This window comes from Anastrepha obliqua, chromosome 4 (assembly GCF_027943255.1).
Source record: "Anastrepha obliqua isolate idAnaObli1 chromosome 4, idAnaObli1_1.0, whole genome shotgun sequence".
Taxonomy (NCBI): Eukaryota; Metazoa; Arthropoda; class Insecta; order Diptera; family Tephritidae; genus Anastrepha; species Anastrepha obliqua.
This window is the reverse complement of record NC_072895.1, coordinates 38,684,903-38,704,047: the sequence shown is the minus strand read 5'-3', so window position 1 is coordinate 38,704,047 and position 19,145 is coordinate 38,684,903. Positions and strand designations below refer to the sequence as shown.

Below are 19,145 nucleotides of genomic sequence, written 5' to 3'. Positions count from 1 at the left end.
GTTCTAATTTTGACAGCGGGTCATCGTCAACCCGTTATCCAACAGAGAGGTGGTGCAGTTGCGGGACCTCTTGAACAGAATTGCAGCGGACAATCAGTTACCATCTTGTATGGTATTCTATCATTCCTGAGTATAGTTAAAATAGGCGTAATTAATTTAATTCTATTGGTAACACCTCTATTTATACTCAGAAAAGGTAGTATGCCGCACAAAATAACCAGCGTAATATTTTTATGGTACTTCAATCGCTACCTATTAACATTTTTATAACCGCCACTGTATGCAATACAATTATATTCATGCATATAGTAAATAATCCATTTTTTCGTTGGTCGAAAAGATGCAAAAAAGAATAGAAACACAAAATGCAACAATAAAATAAGATTCCCTTTACTGATAACTCATCAGTATTTTTTTCATCGTATAGATTTTTGTTGATCTTCATTCGAAGGAGGAAAACTTCATATACACACATGCACATACGTATAATTTGTTTGCATAAAACGTCAATTGAACTATTCGGTCCCACAACGAGTGCCGCTCTCTTTTTGGCTTTACCGATCGCCAATCGTGAGAGCCAAAATAAAAGGCAAAGCGACAGCAACAGAAACAGCCAGTGGCAACATTTACCATTCAATTGGACTGAGAAATTCATTCATCGAATTGCAACGAGGCGTGAAAGATCGTTTTTTCATAGTCGCTGAGCATTAAAAATATAAAAACAAAAAAATAAAAATCAAAAATTGTGTGGAACAAACTTTACAAACAAAAAAAAAAAACTTAAAAACGAATCACAGCGAGCAACCTCTGAGCATACGTACGTGCATACATACATACATACATCTTTGTGTATATTCGTATAAACAAAACGCTCAACGTAATAGGGTAATTAAATATTTGCGGCTAATTTGGAGATTTGTTTAAAAGGAAACACTGCATAATTAAGAACATTCAGTTGTGAACGAACAGCCGCGCAGTCAAGTGTAGCAAAGAAACATTTGGACATTTTTTGGAAGATCGTGAAATTTCAAGATTTTATTACTTTCGCTAATTTTCATTCTCCCAATCGCAAAAAAGTGAAACGTTTTAAGTGCTTAAAATCGTCTAGTATTTTAGTGTTCAATAAAGTGGAATCCGTTGTGTGAAAAATTAAGCTTTAAGCTGGTTGTTTTGTTGTTCAAAACAACAAATTGTATTTAAAAAAAAACTTTAACGCAAGCATTAACCAACATAAAAAATAGCATGTCCTGCAAAGTTTTCTCATACCTGCTGAGTGTTCTACTGATCGCACAGGTACCGATAAATGGCATCAGTGCCGGCACGGATGACAACCTGATCGACAATGTGCCAGAATACTACCGTGAGTGTATATTATCAAAAATATAATAGTTTCTTTTAAAAAATATGACCAAAACCATTGCACTCCTCAAAAATTCTTCGTAGATAAAAAAAAGTATGTGTTTTTGTGTGGTTTAATTATGTTATGATTTAAATTACGCAAATAAGAAGAAAATGATTAAGCATAGACGCTAAAGGTTATCAGCTTAAAACTCGTGATTCCAATGGTATTTGTTTTTCGAATTCCAATATTGTGCGTTTCAAGCCGTCAATGGGGCTTATTGCAAATATCATGGCTTGAATACAAAAATATATTTCATGATGTCACCAAAAAACTGTATACGTGCGTTGAAAAAAGGTGCATAATGATTAATAAGTTTTGCGAAAAATAATCCGGAAGTTTTTATAAGTTAATTAAAATAATTATTTGAATTTTATAGGCTTCAAAAAGCAATAAGATATGTATTAGGAAATTAATACATATTAATTTGGGGGAAAAGAAATCCATTATTTCCGCAATCAATTTCGATTATTTCTGTGATTTTATCGACATTTTCGACATATCACTATTTTTCGCTACATCAGTTAAATTGCAATAAGATTCTGAACTGAATACCGAGTTCCGAGTTCTAATTTCATCTCGCTGAGTTCTATTAAAGTTCATCATTAGGTTGATTCGCGACGGCAGGCTTTGTATTTGTAAAATCATAAAACGAAGTCAAAAGGAAGAACCGTGATTTTTCAAGTTTTAAGAAAAAAAAAAACACAAATTGGGTATTGAATACTTATATTTTTTAAATATATAAGTATAACTGTCTATCAATGAAACAGCAAAATGATAGATCAAGTTTTTTCTAAGATGAGTCGCCACTCAGCAGGCAATGGCTCCTCACAAAAACTATCTGCCGTGGAGTCGGCTCAAAACTGTAGGTCTCTCCATTTGTGGAATAACACCAAGACGCACACCACAAATAGGAGGAGGAGCTCGGCCAAACACCCAATTATATTATATATACACTTAGTCCTGCCATCAGTTCTGTTACAAGTTAAGTCCGTTATGGATATGAAATTATAATAATAAGTTAATTTAAAAAAAATTTATTTGAAGAATTAAAAAAATTTTAATTTTGATTGGTCACCATTTGCTTTTACACAAGCCTTCAAACGATTAGGCCATTCAGCTATTGCAGCACGCACGGTTTTCGTGGATATTGACGTCACTGCTCGAACCAAAGATTGTTTGAGACTCTCCAAATTTCTGTGAGGTCTTCGGCAGGCCATGTTCTCCAGTTCTGGCCACCAATTGTAGTCCAATGGATTCATGTGGACCTCCAGAAAGTCAATCTTCAGCGGCTAAGAACCCAAGAATATTGTTTTTTAGCCACTGCTGAGTAGTTTTTGCTTTATGAGCTGGAACGGAATCTTGCTGGAAAATCCAACGCTCTCCATTGAATAAAGTACTGTTCAACTGCTTCACCACGCCTTCAACAGTGAAAATTTTCTCATCTGTGAAAATTATATTTTTGTGCACCTCCAGAAGGTCAATCTTCAGCGGCTAAGAACCCAGGAATATTGTTTTTTAGCCACTGCTGAGTAGTTTTTGCTTTATGAGCTAGAACGGAATCTTGCTGGAAAATCCAACGCTCTCCATTGAATAAAGTACTGTTCAACTGCTTCACCACGCCTTCGAAGACATCCTCCTGGAACACTTTTGGCCCGGTCTTAACACATTTTTCGCAGAAATGAAGAGATGTAATGCCTTTACAAGATACTCCCCAACAAGCCAATACGGAGGCTGGATGGTGTCCACGCTGAACCCTTGGATCAACGTTTTTTGCGCCTTTAAAAACTTCTTCAACAGTGAAGATTTTCTCATCTGTGAAAAGTATATTTTCATGACCGTTGACTGTTTGCATCTATCAAGTCAAATTTTCTTCAAGCGCATTTTCAAAAGATGAGCAGTCGAGTGACGGAAGGCTTTCATGTGGAGATCATTTCTAATTAGTCTCGATTTGTATCTGGTCGATACATTCATTTCCCTGGACATGATTTTCTGCTTGCTAAGGGGATTTCTGCGAGTTATTTCTCGAATAGCTTTTATGGCCTCGTTGGTTTGAATCACCCAAGGACGACCACTTCTTTTTTTGTCTGTCACTTCAGACGTTTGAGTAAAAAAGTTGATCGTACGTTAATTAGATATTTTCGAAATATTACAATAAGTTTTTTCAGCAATTCGAAAATCTCACTTGCACTTTTACTACACTTTTGTAATGCAATCACGGCAAAGCGATTTCCCTTAACTCCCCTTCCATTACTAACGAGCAAAATTTGCAGTGAAACTGAGTATAATTTATGAGTAGACAATGCATACGAACCAAAGCAAAAATAACGGACGTTTTTTCTGCGAATTTGTTCTTGCCGTATGCATTGTAAAATTTTGGCAGCTTTTTTAGATGCAGGTAAAATATTTTGACCCAGTTTTTTCAATTGAATTGAGGGGCGATATAGTCACTCTTATTACCACTTAAAAAAATTGATTGAATAGTTGTTTTTATTTTTAAGAAATTATTAGTTTCTGTTCATATCAATACTGGTCGGTTGGACCTTATGACAATGTACATATATTCGTAAAGATTTATTCGCTACAGGGCAACTTTTTTTAATAAAGTTACAATTTTATTTATTTATAAAATTAAATTCATGTAGCATTAATATAAATAATTAAAATGTGTAAAAACGCAGTACTGGCTATGAGGCCTTCAACCTTCAAAATGTGACTCTTAACAATTATACGCCAAAAAATTACATCATTTAAATGTCTTCCATGAAGGTTCAAGGTTGTTCAGCAACACTTTGCGCTACAGCAGTTATATTCCCAAACAGAACGTCTAGTTTCTCCAGTTTTTGGCCTTTTTCTATCCTCGATAGCACCTTAGAATTTTTTCGTTTAGCTTTGAATTTATCGACGCGTTCGGCCGATTATTTCCACCAAAAAAATCAGGAATTTTGTGTGAACGTGTACATCTGTCAACTTGACAGATCGTATGTATGTATGTATAATTGGCGCTTACACCCTTTTTGAGTGTTTGGCGGAGCTCGTCCTCCAATTTTTTTATTGCTGTTGTTCTACAAATGGAGGGACCTACAGTTTTAAGCCGACTCCGAATGGCAGACATTTTTTATGAGGAGCTTTTCCATGGCAGAAATACACTCGTACGTTTGCCATTTCTTGCAGAGGGCGACCGCTTCCTATCATTGTGGTGTTTCATGCACGGAGATTCGAACCCAGGCACTCCCGAATGGTAGTCACGCACTAGGAATTATTCATTACTGCCATCTTGACATCACTTTTGAAAGACCCTTTATTTTAGTAGCAAAAGTTTTTGCTCAGTTGAAAATACATACCATTAGTACCTCTTCAGAACCAGACCAGCTAAGGAGCATTAAAGAAACTGCCACTAGTCTTCGCTAAAAATGCAGTTAATTCAGTGAATGGAAAGGGTTTATAATCCTATAATCTATTACATCATAATTACTTTACAATATCTGCCCAATAAATGAATACACTTACGGCTTACACTGCTTTCAGTGTGGTTAAAAACCATTTCTTAAAGGCTTTTGCTAAAGGCTGAAGTGCTAATTTGGAAAATTCAAGTTTTTCAGCAGAAGTATTTATGAAACAAAAATATCATTTTTTAATAGAACGAAAGCGCGCCAATTGGGTATATCACCCCATTCCATGGAACTTAAGTAAATACTTTTGAACCTAGCTGGATGATCGTTCATAACTAATAAGTACAGAAGTATTTTCGGTATCAATTCAGATTCTTTCCATATTCTTTTTATCCTATCAATGCCTGTTTTCATGATACTTTTTGAAATTTTGTTTTAAATCTGCCGTAAATTCTGCTTAGTTTGCCTGCTCCTTTACACTTCGTATCACGCCCCGCGGAAGTTTCAAACAATAATAATACTCTCTTAAGAGCGAATAACAGGAGAGCAACTACAAATTTGTACAGGAACGCAATCGACTTGATTACAAAATATTTCTCTATCAGGGTTTAAAATCCAGAGTCTTCATTAGTACCCCACAATTATTAAAATCTTGGTTGGTTGGTTGAAGTGGTGATTCACCAACTTGTTTAAGGGTTATTTACAGCATCACTATATCCAGTTTATGACGCTTTCTGTTTTTGTTGACAAGCGCATCGCAGCTGATCGTTTGATACTTTTTAAGAACTTGCCAGAAGAAAAACTCGAACTAAGTCGTATAACTTCGGACTAGGAAGAACTGCTCAGTTCCTTCTTCAAAACTGTTCCCTTGTACCGGTTTTTTGAGTAAAGCAACGATTCTCTATAAGTTCTGACCAAATGCAAAATACTTTTACTCTCCTTCTTGTTTTAAAATTTAGGAATAGCGTCCACCTAAAAAGGCGTCTAAAAAACAATTACATATTTTGGGATGCACATCATAGCTCGGAACAGAATCTTAGGAAAAAAATTAACCGCATTCATAAATAAGAACGGGGCGTCTTACCGCTTGGTAAATGCACAGCTTGCCCCCACGTGTGAGAACTTTTGATTTTAGAAGATTTAGATCGGCAAAATATTTTATATTTGAGGCCAAAATTCGGTGTTGTATTGTGTCGTGCATATTGTTGTCGTGTTCAAGTACAACACCGCGGTATTTAACTTGCTGTACACCTTCAAAAGAATAGCTTCCAATAGTTATAACTTCCGGTCGGCGTTTCCTTTCGCATCGCGAAAGCTTTAGGTACTTCGTTTTACTTTCATTTATCTTCAGACCGTCATTGTTGGCGCTTTGTTCGATATCCTCGAAGATTCCGGAGAGGTATTTTTTATTGTGAGCTAGAGTAGCTATGAATAGCCGATCTAATGAACAGGTTTTCCGATTTTACTCCTTTTTTATAGCAAAATGTAGTAACAAGTTGAAGACCGACGTGGATAAAGTATTACCTTGCTTGATCACGCATGCAATTTTAAAATGATCGGATACAGGGTGTTGTGCTACAACTTCTCCAGTGGTGTTTGTTGAATTGGCCATAATTAGAGGCGTTAGTTTAGCATTTATGTCCAGATGTGTAAAAGTCTCGGAGATTTTCCGGCGCAGGATGCTATAAAAAGCTTGCTTCATAGCATTTGTCGAGATTATACTAAAGCATGAATATTTAATCCATTAAACCACCCTGGTATTCGCCTAAACTTGATACCGCCGCCTTAGTTAGTCTGACAGCTAGAATACTTGAAAGTGGGGCTAAAAGTGTGATTTCCCGGTAGTTTTCGCAAAGAGTTTTCTCGCCTTTTTTTAAATACGTGAATTACTAGTCTACTCGCCAAGCTTCTGATATACATTCCTGTCGTCAACTAAGCAGTATGTAGCGACGGATAACTTGCAACCCATAGCCTCCCAAAGATACATAGTGAATTATTTATATCAAGTAAAAATTAGTCATCAAAAATAAAATATCTCACAGAAAAAAAAATAAAATTTACAAAATACGTTTTAATTCTGTTGCGCATAATTGAGAATGTTTCGAGCGAGTGTTTAGAAGAAACAGTAAAGAAGTACTGTACAAAATTTCAAAACGAATAGTAGATTGGTAGATTTTGAGTTATGGCGTACTCGGACTTCAAAATCAACAACACGACACTCAAATATCAATAACTTCGTAAATTATTCTCCGATCGGCTTGAAATTTGTATACAATATTCTTGAAATATTATGCATTCAGCATAAAAATTGAAAAAATAAAAATAAAAAAATTAAAACTAAAATTATTAAAAAAAAAATGAAATGATGGGTATCTTAAAATTGTAGGAGTAAAGATTAAAAACAGGTAAAAACAGTAACAGCAATGGAGTAGTAAATAGAGAATGATATTATGTAGGGATAATTACGTAACTGTGCTCCGATCCTGATAAAATATTCTGCGCTTGAGCTTCAAATCATAATCATATTAGATGAATTTCCAAAAAAACGACACTTTAATTCTACTATATAAGGGAATGGAAAGGGGTAAATGATACTTAATCGATTTGTCCTTCATATTTCATTTTCAAAACTGTTCTTAAATGTCCTCACGGCATTAAAAGTAAATGTAAAAATATTAATAATTTTTGAACTCAATTAAATCATACTGAAAACCACTTTTTCTGAATTAAATTTTGATTAATTTAAATAAATTTTTGATTAATTTAAATAAATTTTTGATTAATTTACACAATTTTTTAATAATTTCAGTGATGCAAGGCGTGAAAGTCTATCCTGGTGACCGTGAATGTGCCTTGGTTGGTGGTTTATGTGTGCACACCAGTGACTGTTTGGAACCGACCACGAATCGTGGACTCTGTCCATCCAATACACATCGTGGCGTCGAGTGTTGCTACGAATGTAAGTATGCCATGCCTTACACTCACACTGTTTGGGTACACAACTTACATTTACACAATTTTCGACAGTAAATCCTGAAAACCTTTAAAAAAATCAAACAAGCACACAAAACTACTTCAAACACAATTCCTTTGAAAAAATTTTTTATCCTACCAAAAATATGCTAACAATTTAAATTGGTACTTCTTTCACACTAACTAACTGTCTCTCTCTCTCTCTCCCAATTTATATTGTTCTTCATTCTGCTTCTAACTATCACCTCGCCACCACCCGCCACTCTTTACTATGCCACCACCAATCCGCTATCCACCCAATTCCTGTTTTGCGTATTTCTATGCAACAATCTAATTGAAACTCAACATTCGCCTGTGTCTTCGTCGACTTGAATGCATTCCGCCGCTGAACCCATTCGTCACAAATCGACACCACCCACCTGAATCTTCGGAATCGACTACATCGCTACATTCACGAATCACATCGCATTAGTGCCACTGAGGCCCGCACCGTGTGAACAGCATTTGGGCATCTGCATGGATAGATGTGCCGAGGTCCTACAGCGACCCGGTACCGATTGCCAAGGCGGACAGGTTTGCTGTGTCTTAATCTAAGCCTAAAGAGAGTTGCCGCAACTTTCGGACGTGTGGATATAACTAAACTATTTTTTAAAAAAATAATTGTATGAGTATAAAAATTTTACTAAAATAATTTAAGCTTCAAAAATCGCTCGATTAATTCGTTCGATGAAAAAAGTAAGAGAATGCATCATATGCAAACTCATTTACTCGTAAGGGTATTATTGATTGTATTGTAATGTATTTTTCTTTATGTCATTTCCTATTTAATTTCGAATTTTTAGGTTAGTTTTGCTTTGTTTAATTTTAAGTTAATAAGTTTGAAAAGCTTATCTATTACTTATTGTATAACCTCATCGCGTTTATGTTGGTCGACTTGTATTTATGACACTTTATATGTATATGTATGAATAACAGTTGACTTTGACAGCAGCTAAACAAAGAAAAAACTATGCAAAATATCTGTAAATAAAAATGGTTTATTTAATTATAAAAACAAAATGTCGAATTTTATTTTTATGAAATAACAGAGGTATAAGTAAGTACATCTGCGTGGTCAAATATTAAATGTACCCGCATTTTTGATCTCACTTTTATTCAACAGAGAACGCTGAGCCTACGGCACAAATAGAAGAATAGAAGAAAAGGGAAGTTATCGATACGATGAGCAAAAGTTTCTAAACCTAGTGGCATGCCACTCATGTCAAATAGATGCGGATAGTTGTGGTTGACTCTCATAGTCTTTGTCTTGGCGATGTTGACCCCCAGTCCGACAGTGCGTGCCAGCGCGACTAGTCTGTTCGCCTTCGCTTGCATATCAGTGAGTTTGTGAGAGAGCGAAGTCTAGGTCCTCAAGATGTCTGGTGAAATTGCACACGATGCCTCTTTTTTGCAGAGTCAATTGGCTCATAACGTCGCCTACGACGATGGCGAAGAGAAGGGGCGACAGGGGACAACCTTGCTTTACGCCTGCGTTGGTGCTGAATGGGTGGCTGATGTTGCCGTTGTGGAGCACTGCCTGTTCGGAGTTATCGTAAAGGGCTCTTATGGGCGGGATATCAGAATAGATGTAGTTTTCTCTAAATGTAGTCACATTTTTACCTAGCCAGACATCTATCTCATTAAAGCTAGATCTTCAGTCTGAAATACGATACAGTGATTAGGAAGACGAGTCAAAACGCTTACTTTTGGCTTCCTACAGTAGACGCCAAAGCCAACTATATCATCAGCTTTTGTTAACCCATTCACATCTATCTGGAATTCTAGTACTGGATAATCTATTAAAATATGGTTCATCCAAACAATAGTCAATTGGATTAGGTGGACCCAGACCCAGTGTCATGGTCCAGTATTCAACACTTAAAACGCGGCATTGATTTGATGCGGCATGCCGAGCAGCAGTGTAATCTGCATTCTGCATATCAATTAAACCAAGGAGAGGTAAGAAGAAAAGAATATTCAGAGCATCAGAGGGTGTGGTTCTAAAAGTCTAAGACAATACATTCGGTGGCCCTAAGGTCTATTATGTGATACCTGCATTTGATTTCCAAACTAATTTGCTTAGACCACTTAGATTTTTTTTAGAAGGCAATTAGTCCCACCAGTGAAACATTTTGCAAATATCCCAGGTATTCAAGGAGTAATGGCCTAGGTATTTGCCACGGCTTATTTGAAGTATTGGACATTCACAGAGGAGGTGTTGTATCGACTCTATTTCTTCTTCATCTCTACAACTCCAACAGAAGTCATTGTGAGGTACATCCATTCTGCTGCCTAGCGAGCTAATAGTATAGTGAACCGTTATAACACTTGTGAGGACGCTGGTAGTTGATCTGTTGAATCCAAGCAGACATTTTGTCCTTTAAAGATCCAGCTTTGGCCAGAGCGCTTTGACCCTCCATTGGTTTCCGCGATTACGCTCAAGTCAAACGCAGTGTACAGTTCGTTTAGAGGAATGCTTATGCCCTCTACCACTCGCTGAAAGTCAAGCTCAAAGCCTTTTTTCGCACACTCATCTGCTATTTCAGTTTCCTCAAACCTAAAGTGGCCGGGGACCCAACAAAGTGTGGTGTTGTGTTGATAGATAAGTGAGAGCGGCTTCCTACATTCTCTAACATCGTAGCCCTTAGAGGGGTATGCCACTGTAGAAATTGCATAAAATCGTTTTTTTTTTAATTTAGAAGATGCTTTATTACCATTAAGATATACATACATATATATATGATTGGGGCATACACCCTTTTTGGATGCTTCACCGAGGCTCCTCCTATTTGTGGCGGGCGTTTTGATGTTGTTCCACAAATGGAGGGACCTACAGTTTCAACCCGATTCCGAACGGCAGATATTTTTTATGAGGAATTTTTTCATGGCAGAAATACACTCGAAGGTTTATCATTGCTTGCCGAGGGGTGACCGCTATTAGAAAAAACTTTTTCTTCATTTCGGTCTTTCACTGAGACTCGAACCTACGTTCTCTCTGAATTCCGAATGGTAGTCACGTACCAACCCATAAAGATAGAGTACTCAAATAATTAAGGTGAAAATAACGAGGGTTGCTATTTATATTTCTGCTATTTATATTTTCAGGGGGGGCTGATGGGGAAGTGATGCGTAATATATAGCCAATCCTTCCCAATTGACAACCTCACCCACTGTCCATTCGGACTTGGTGCCTCCTGTTTCTCGCTAACGAGGCTCTGTCGACCGAGCAATAAGGCGGTATAACCTATAGATTGCAAGGAAGAAATTCCCTTGCTCCTGCCAGCCTGGAGGCAGTACCGGCAGCCCCGGAAACAGGCTCGGGTGCGGAAGACTAATCCCCTACCCACCTCAAAATAACGGATTAACGAAACCAAAGTAAACAATGTAAATATAAATCCCGAAAACCTGATGACGACCTTCAGCATGAAATATGGATCACGAATAGGCACATGGAATGTTCGCACACTGTTAGAAACATCCAAACTAGCGCAACTTTGTAAAGAGTTCCAGCGTTACCAACTCTTAGTACTCGGTCTTTGTGAGATCAGATGGGCCGACTCTGGTGAAATCACAACAGCGACGGGGCAGAAGCTTATCTTCTCTGGCAACTCACCCGACAAGCGGAGAGAAAATGGGGTCGGATTCCTTCTTTCTAAATCTGCCTCCGCGGCTCTCATAGAATGGAAAGCTCACTCCGATAGAATTATCTCACTGAGACTGCGTACGAGAGTGAGGAAATTGACAATCATTCAGTGCTATGCACCAACGAACCTGGCGGACACGGAGTCTAAAGAGGCTTTTTACAGCCGCCTCACGAGTGTAATCAGTATGGTTAAAAAAGGAGACATCACCATCCTGATGGGTGACCTAAACGCACAAATTGGCCAATGCAATCTGGGCCGCGAAGAGATAATGGGTCGACATGGGTTAGGTGTACTCTCAGAGAATGGTGAACTATTCACTGAGTTATGCGCAAGTAATAACCTTGTTATTGGCGGCACATTATTCAATCACAAACGCATTCACAAAGTAACGTGGACGTCACCTGACCATACGACCGAAAACCAAATCGATCACATTGCCATAAGTCGTAAATGGCGCGGCTCCCTCACGGATGTTCGCAACAAGAGGGGAGCGGACATATCAAGCGACTACATCGCTGTAGTCCGGCTAAAAGTTGCGGCAATAACCCCACAAAAGTCGCAACGCCGCTTCAATGTGGAAAAACTGAAGGACGAGAGGGCCTCCACTAGGTTCGTCGAAGCACTAACCTCGACCACTGCCCCAACTACACCACACGAAAATGAGCAGCGAACCAAGCAAGTTTTCCTAAACTTAGCACAGACCCATTTAGGATTTAAGGCATTCAAGCGCAAGTGCTGGATATCAGACAGAACCTGGAACCTAATTAATGATCGCAGAGACATCAAAAACCAACTAAACTGTGCTAAAACAAGGCTATCTAAGACAGTCCTGCAGCAGCGATACAGCGACATGGACAAGCAGGTTAAGAAAAGTGCAAGAACGGACAAAAGGATCTGGAACGACAACATAGCCAGCAACGCGCAGTCCGCGGCGGAGACGCATCGCACCCGTGATCTTTTCCTCGCCATACGCAATTTAACCAACAAGTCACAGAAGTCCAGTAAGCCGCTTAAGGATGAGCATGGCGAAATGACGACGTCCAAAACTAAACAAGTACGCATTTGGGAAAAATACTACGAGAAGCTTCTTGCGCCAACACCATCCGTAGTAATACAGCCATGTGAATGTCCACGTCACTTGGTAAGACGCGATATCTCCACCACCTTGCCTGATGAGATCGAAGTTATGAACTCAATTAAAGCCCTAAAGGCCAATAAAGCGCCAGGACCAGACAACATCAATCCTGAACTACTTAAGGCTGACCCTCAGGTGAGCGCTCGAAGGCTACTCCCTCTACTGCAAAACATTTGGATGTCCGGGAAGATCCCGAATGAAATTAAGGAGGGTGTCATCACGCTCATACCGAAAAAGGGCGATTTATCCGATTGCAAGAATTGGAGAGGCATAACACTATTAAGCATGGTCAATAAAGTAATAGCGCATATAATTAATAAAAGGCTTTCCGACGCACTGCAAAGTGGCCTACGGAATGAACAAGCGGGATTCCGACCACGCTGTTCTTGCGTCGATCAAATCAACACCCTGAGAGTGATTGTCGAGCAATCGGTCGAGTGGCGTTCGCCACTTTATCTCTGCTTCATCGACTTTGAAAAAGCTTTTGATACTCTTAACCACGAGGCAATCTGGGGAGCACTTTACTGCAAAGGAGTACCTGAAAAAATCATTTCACTTGTCAAAGAACTGTACAGTGAAGCAAGCTGCCGTGTGAGACATGAGGGCATCCTGAGCAACGCTATTCCAGTTCGAACAGGAGTAAGACAGGGATGCGTGCTATCTCCGCTCTTATTTAATCTGGTACTGGACTTAGTGATGCGACAAGCCTCAGCGGCGAACAGAGGCATATCCTGGGGCCTGAGCGGCAACCTTGAGGACTTAGACTACGCTGACGATATTTGCCTGCTATCACACAAACACTCACATATGCAAGCAAAAATAGAGGCGGTGAGCGAACTCGCAGCGAGGGCTGAACTGAAAACAAACATTGCGAAGACAAAGATAATGCGCATCAACACCACCGATTCACATATCTTTCAGATACGCGGCATTAACATCGAAGCTGTAGATGAGTTCTGCTACCTAGGCAGTGTAATAAATAAAAACGGCGGTTCAGCGGCTGACATACGTAACCGGATATCGAAAGCTCGCGTAGTGTTTGGCATACTTGATAAAGTTTGGAGAGCAACGAATATAACGAGGCGCACGAAACTGAGAATCTTCGAGTCCAATGTGAAATCTGTCCTCTTGTATGCATGCGAAACGTGGAACGCGTCAACACGTGACATACAAGCAATGCAAGTATTCATCAACCGCAGCCTTCGCAAGATCACGCGCATTTTTTGGCCTAACGTCATATCAAACTCCGATCTGTGGACTATAACGAAACAGATACCAGTCTATCTCGAAATTCGACGCCGCAAATGGAAATGGATCGGTCACACACTTCGAAAGCCATATGGTGATATCACTAGAGCAGCCCTGGATTGGAACCCCCAAGGCAGCCGCAGACCTGGCAGACCATCTAACACGTGGAGGCGACTAGTAGAAACAGAAGTGCAACAAGCAGGCCGCTCCTGGCAGCAAATAAAATTCCTAGCTTCTAATAGATTTAACTTTAACTTGTTCATTGAGGCCCTTTGTTCCACCTAGGAACCACGGGAAAATATATATATATATATATTTTCAGACGTTTCCATTGGAAGGTTTGACATATTTTACTACATACATATATGCGCACTCAGAACGTTTAGATGTGTAGGCCTTATTAGTGCACCATCAAGCACCATCCTTTGGCACCATGCAAGATTGTGCAAGATCGTCATGGCGCACATTGTGAGTTTGCGGTATCTCGAGATATTTAACACATGCGTGTGTCTTTACAGTCTGAATTTTCAATCACAGTTTTCATTCGAAGCTTTAAAAAATTTGTTTTCTGTATTTGATGATAGAAGAGGTCTCGGTAATTGCATATTTTACGTTTTGCCCAACCCCCTTTGACATTAATTAGTTGCGCAAACCGATAAATAAATATTTTGAACATAACATAGAATGCGTGGTAAGTGCTTTACAAGTCTAAACAATTCACTATTGAATATTAGTTTTTATTGGAAACCAATCACTGTGCCTCTGATAATATTTTCGAAGTATATTGAATGTGGCATATGGGGTCAATGCCAGTGATGGATTAATGGAGCTCTCACTAAACTGGGCTACCGTCCATAAATAAACAAATATCAGAACCAATTTGTGTTTATGCCCATATGCCACTTCAAAGATATGGATTGTGTATTTTCACACATCAAACATTTTCATAAATATTTTCATATTTTCAGCCGCTTCGGAGCTGACATCATTTCGTTAAATATCAAAAACAAAAAGTCGTGCGCAGACAACAGGTGATAAATTTATATTTACTGACCGTTTCATGTGCCTTTGTGCTGAAGAAATCTGATATAGGTAAATTGGTGTGCGAATGCGAAATGCATGCCATTTAATTAATCTGGCGATTAAATGTAATCAAAATTCAGGAGTTCTTCCCCACTAGGCCTTTGCTCCACTTTATTAATATTCTCAAAGCCCATTTTAAGTATGACTTAATTTCATTCGTAGTGAATTAGTCTTATTTACGGTGTTCTTACTCACTTGCATACTTATTCATCAACTTAAGTGCTTAAGTTCAATGTCAAGATCATCGCTATAGTCAACATGAATGTCTGTGTGTACATCAAATATGCGCATCAATACGTACGAAATTCAAATGATAGTAGGACACATTCAGTGAATTTCGATTTATTCACGTAAAAAGAATAAATTTAGTCGCGTGTTGTTTTCGAGGCTACGAAAATAAAATACGTCTCAAATTGTGAAGTAAACAAAAACAATATTAAAATTATCGGTGTACTTATTATAATTTGACCTATTGACTGACTAAAGCAAGAAGCTTCTGGAACATTTTAAAAAGTTTGTTTTCTTTATTTCTAATACAAATGCTCGTTTGGAGTCTTCTGAAATCATTAAAAATTGTATTACTTAAAATTATGTTGCTTTTTTCAATAAAACTATCTACATTTTTCTACTCCCAAAAGTTTTGAATACATCAAATTTTCAAGTACGCGCGTTTTAACAAATACTCACGTACATTGAACCGCATAAATAATGGCCAAATGGCCACATTTGCCTCGCGACCTTAAAATATGAAAATAAACGACCTTGCCAAATATTTTGAAAATGTTCCATACCGAATGCAAAAAAATTCTCCGAGAGTAGGCAAAGCGACCGGTTGGTTGCTTTTAAGATGCTTTAGTGATCATAGATAAAAATAGCCATTCAAGCGAATCGGAGTGTACCACTCACTCATGGTTCTGCCACGCAAACTGATTATTTACGAAAGCTTAAAATCACACATTTGTTGAATGAGAAAATAAGTTTGGCGCGCACAACCTTGTCTAGTTTTCTCTTAAGTTTTCATTCCATGACATTTTCTTGAAAATGGAGAATCTCAAAACCTTATATCGACTTCAATTGATAAAAGACTGTACTCTGAGGGTTTTATACGACAGAGATGTATGCCGATGTTTGCCTTTGCGCACCGAGGAATATACCCAGAAGTACATATGTAGGTGCAAATGAGGAAAAAGTTATCCAAAATGTGTATACATGTTAACATATTCGCTCGAGCAAATAAAATTCAGGTAACTAGAGAACTTAGTATAGAGAGTGAGCGAATAACAAATGGTTCCATTAAGGCCACCCGAGAGTATCAACAGACATTAATCATATTCGTCGTTGATTCATTGCAGACAAGATCGTTCAAGTATAACAAATTGCACAAGCAGTGCACAAGATATGACTATTAAATAACGAGACGGATGCTGCTCTAGAAAAAGTATTTAAGGGCTTTAAAGGTGATACCTTCTTTTTCGAATTCAGTGTCTTTATAAACAAATCAATATAGCCATACCCTCGTTCCCACTTTTTTCAATCATATAGGGGTGACTATCGAGAATTTTATCAAATTTATTTTGATTCCGGCTACGTGAAGCTACGGCTACCGAATGAAATAAAATCATTCGAAAATATTTACATGCTTATAAAAACTAGTTTCATGAACGAATAAGACCAAATGCCGATTTATTCAATAAATTCGTTTTCAATTTACTATAAACGTCTTGAAACTCAAAACTGCAGAAGGACTGAAATAGAGATTAAACCAGAATCAAAATGGCCTACATTACGCTGACAACACCTGCTTTATGACTCACACATTAGCTGACGGCACTGCAAAACTTTGCCAACTATAAAAAAATGCACGCGCTGTCGGTCTTAAAATAAACTTCACAAAAACTAAACCTATGATAATTCAAACAACAAACACATCTCCTCTTGAGCTTACTACCAATGAAACTGACATCATTACGCCGGTAGCTAAATCACAAAAGTGCCGCAGTTGTAGATGTGGCAGTTCGTATTTATAAAGCACGAAACGCGTTTCAGACAGTGTCACTAAAAACAAAACTTAAAATCTTCAATAATAAATTTTGTCATCATATTACAAGGGACCATCTCGATGAGGCTTTCAGAGAGCTTCAAATTGTTTGTTTACGTTCTACCAGCTTGCAGGGGTGACGATGTTATAAGTAAAATTAGAACCACTTCAGCTAAATTTCGGAAATGAGCTCGCATTAAATAAAAAGTGTTTCGTATTTTTGGTGGAAAACAAAAGAAATTCAATATTTTATATTAATTTGTATCAAAGGTCATCTATTATTATTGAAACAGCAGACAAGTAGGCTGCCACCAGCAAAACTTATACAATCAGCGAATTGCCACCCTTGATAAGACTATTTTTCTTCTTCCGAGAATTTCTTAGCACACAAACACATATTTGCTCATACACTATTTTACACTATAAAAGCGGTAATTTTCTATTGCGCAACTGATAAAAACGAAAATAATTGTATACTTTTGTTTTATTATTGCATGCAAATTAAACTTAATAAATTATATAAGAAGTGTTGCAAGGAAAAGTGCAGAGGCCGGATGTCGTTGATTCATTGCCTACAGACACTGGGATTGTACTTGAATTTGCGCTCGTTGCAAAACATACATAGCTGAAAGTGAAATAGTCAATGTAAAATTTAACTGCGAGTTTTTAGAGCGCCTTATAGAATAATCGCACTGCAAAGCTTTAAATGTGGGATGAGAGCAATTAACAAGACGAAGTATAGTAAAACAAACGGCAATTCTAAAAATACGCGCATTGTAGGAAGTGGGAAACTGTATCGTTTCCAGGCAGAAACATACTGCGCTACTTTTACATATATTATGAAGAGTTAGGCATTCGTATATTATGTGCAATCTACTTGTCCACCGTGTCCGTATGTATGTATGTATGTGCCCACTCCTATACGTAATCTTATGCATTTGTGCGTATGATTGAATTTATAGTCACCATTGGCAACTCATCTGCGTCGCCCATTTCTGTGCTATCACGTGCTCACGTCGCACAGTGCACGGCCTCCATATTTGTAGAGGTCGAAAATATTATTTATGGAGTTATAGCAAACTATCGATATTTTGTTAATATAATTTCATACAAAATCAGATAAAGCACTTTTCCTCGCTGCGCCAACCTGCCATACACATACATATGTATGTCAAATTGAGAAAGATGAAAAACTTAAAAGGGCTGATGTAACTTCTGCTCAAATATGAACGAGACGTTCTCAATAAAACGGTCCGCGGATGACATATGGCAAAAATAAATTTTTTGTTTTTTGGTAGGACTGTTATAAGCTTACATGGCGAATTTCAGCGTGATATGTCACATAGTTTGTTTTCTGTGCTACTCTAAACAAGTCAAGCTCGAGTGATAGCAGATGGTCAAGATGGTATCTTGGCGATTATTTCTTTGAAATTTGAAAATGTCTCACTGGAGGGATTAGCTACCTTCTTAAAAAGATCTAAGTGGTTTGAGCTATTTAGTTATGGGATGTGAATCAAATGCAGATATCACACAATAGGTCTTATGGTCACTGAGTGTCTTGTCTTAGAGAAGTAACCTGGCCAACCTAACCTGATATAAAAGAAAGTGGTTGCTGCACAGCTTTTCTTCGATGAACCTTTTTTGCTTGATGGGTGCCCATGCAATTTTTAATTTACGGAAAATAAAATCAATTTGTTCAGCTAAACATTTGAATAATCACAGAAGCTTTTAGTGTATTGATTTTATTGGTTTTTAAACTAAAAAATTATAAAAAAGTCTAAGCATTATATCGAAAATAGTCATTTGTACTCGTACGTTTTCCAATATGCGGATAAGTTTTCAAGACAATTTGTGTTCGAGTTCTGAGTTGGACGAATTGAAAAATATAGGTTCCTGATGGGCGGTACGAGAGTACTGAAGAAAATTTTAGAATCCAGAGCGTTTAGCACTAAAGCAAGAGGATGATCAAATACAAGATGGGTCCACGAATTAGAGGAGGACATCAATAAACTTGAGATAAGGAATTGGAAAATAGTCGCAATCGGTTGCGATGTATGAAGGTTCCACGTGCAGCAGACTATGCTCACAAAGTGCTATAATGAAGCTTTTTCATGAGGGAAATACGCTCGAAGGTTTGCCATTGTCTGCCGAGGGACGACCACTATTAGAAAACACTTCCTATCATTCCAACCTA

At 38.0% G+C, this 19,145-nt stretch overlaps 1 protein-coding gene across 1 annotated transcript; it reads left to right on the top strand.

The window, feature by feature from the left end:
• The first annotated feature begins 648 nt into the window (after positions 1 to 648).
• On the top strand, positions 649 to 8,823 carry LOC129245301 (U-scoloptoxin(19)-Tl1a). The gene is made up of 3 exons (XM_054883383.1): positions 649 to 1,360; positions 7,601 to 7,750; positions 8,237 to 8,823. The coding sequence occupies exons 1-3, from the start codon at positions 1,243 to 1,245 to the stop codon at positions 8,356 to 8,358; spliced, it is 390 nt and encodes a 129-aa protein (XP_054739358.1). The 5' UTR covers positions 649 to 1,242; the 3' UTR covers positions 8,359 to 8,823.
• The last annotated feature ends 10,322 nt before the right edge of the window (positions 8,824 to 19,145 follow it).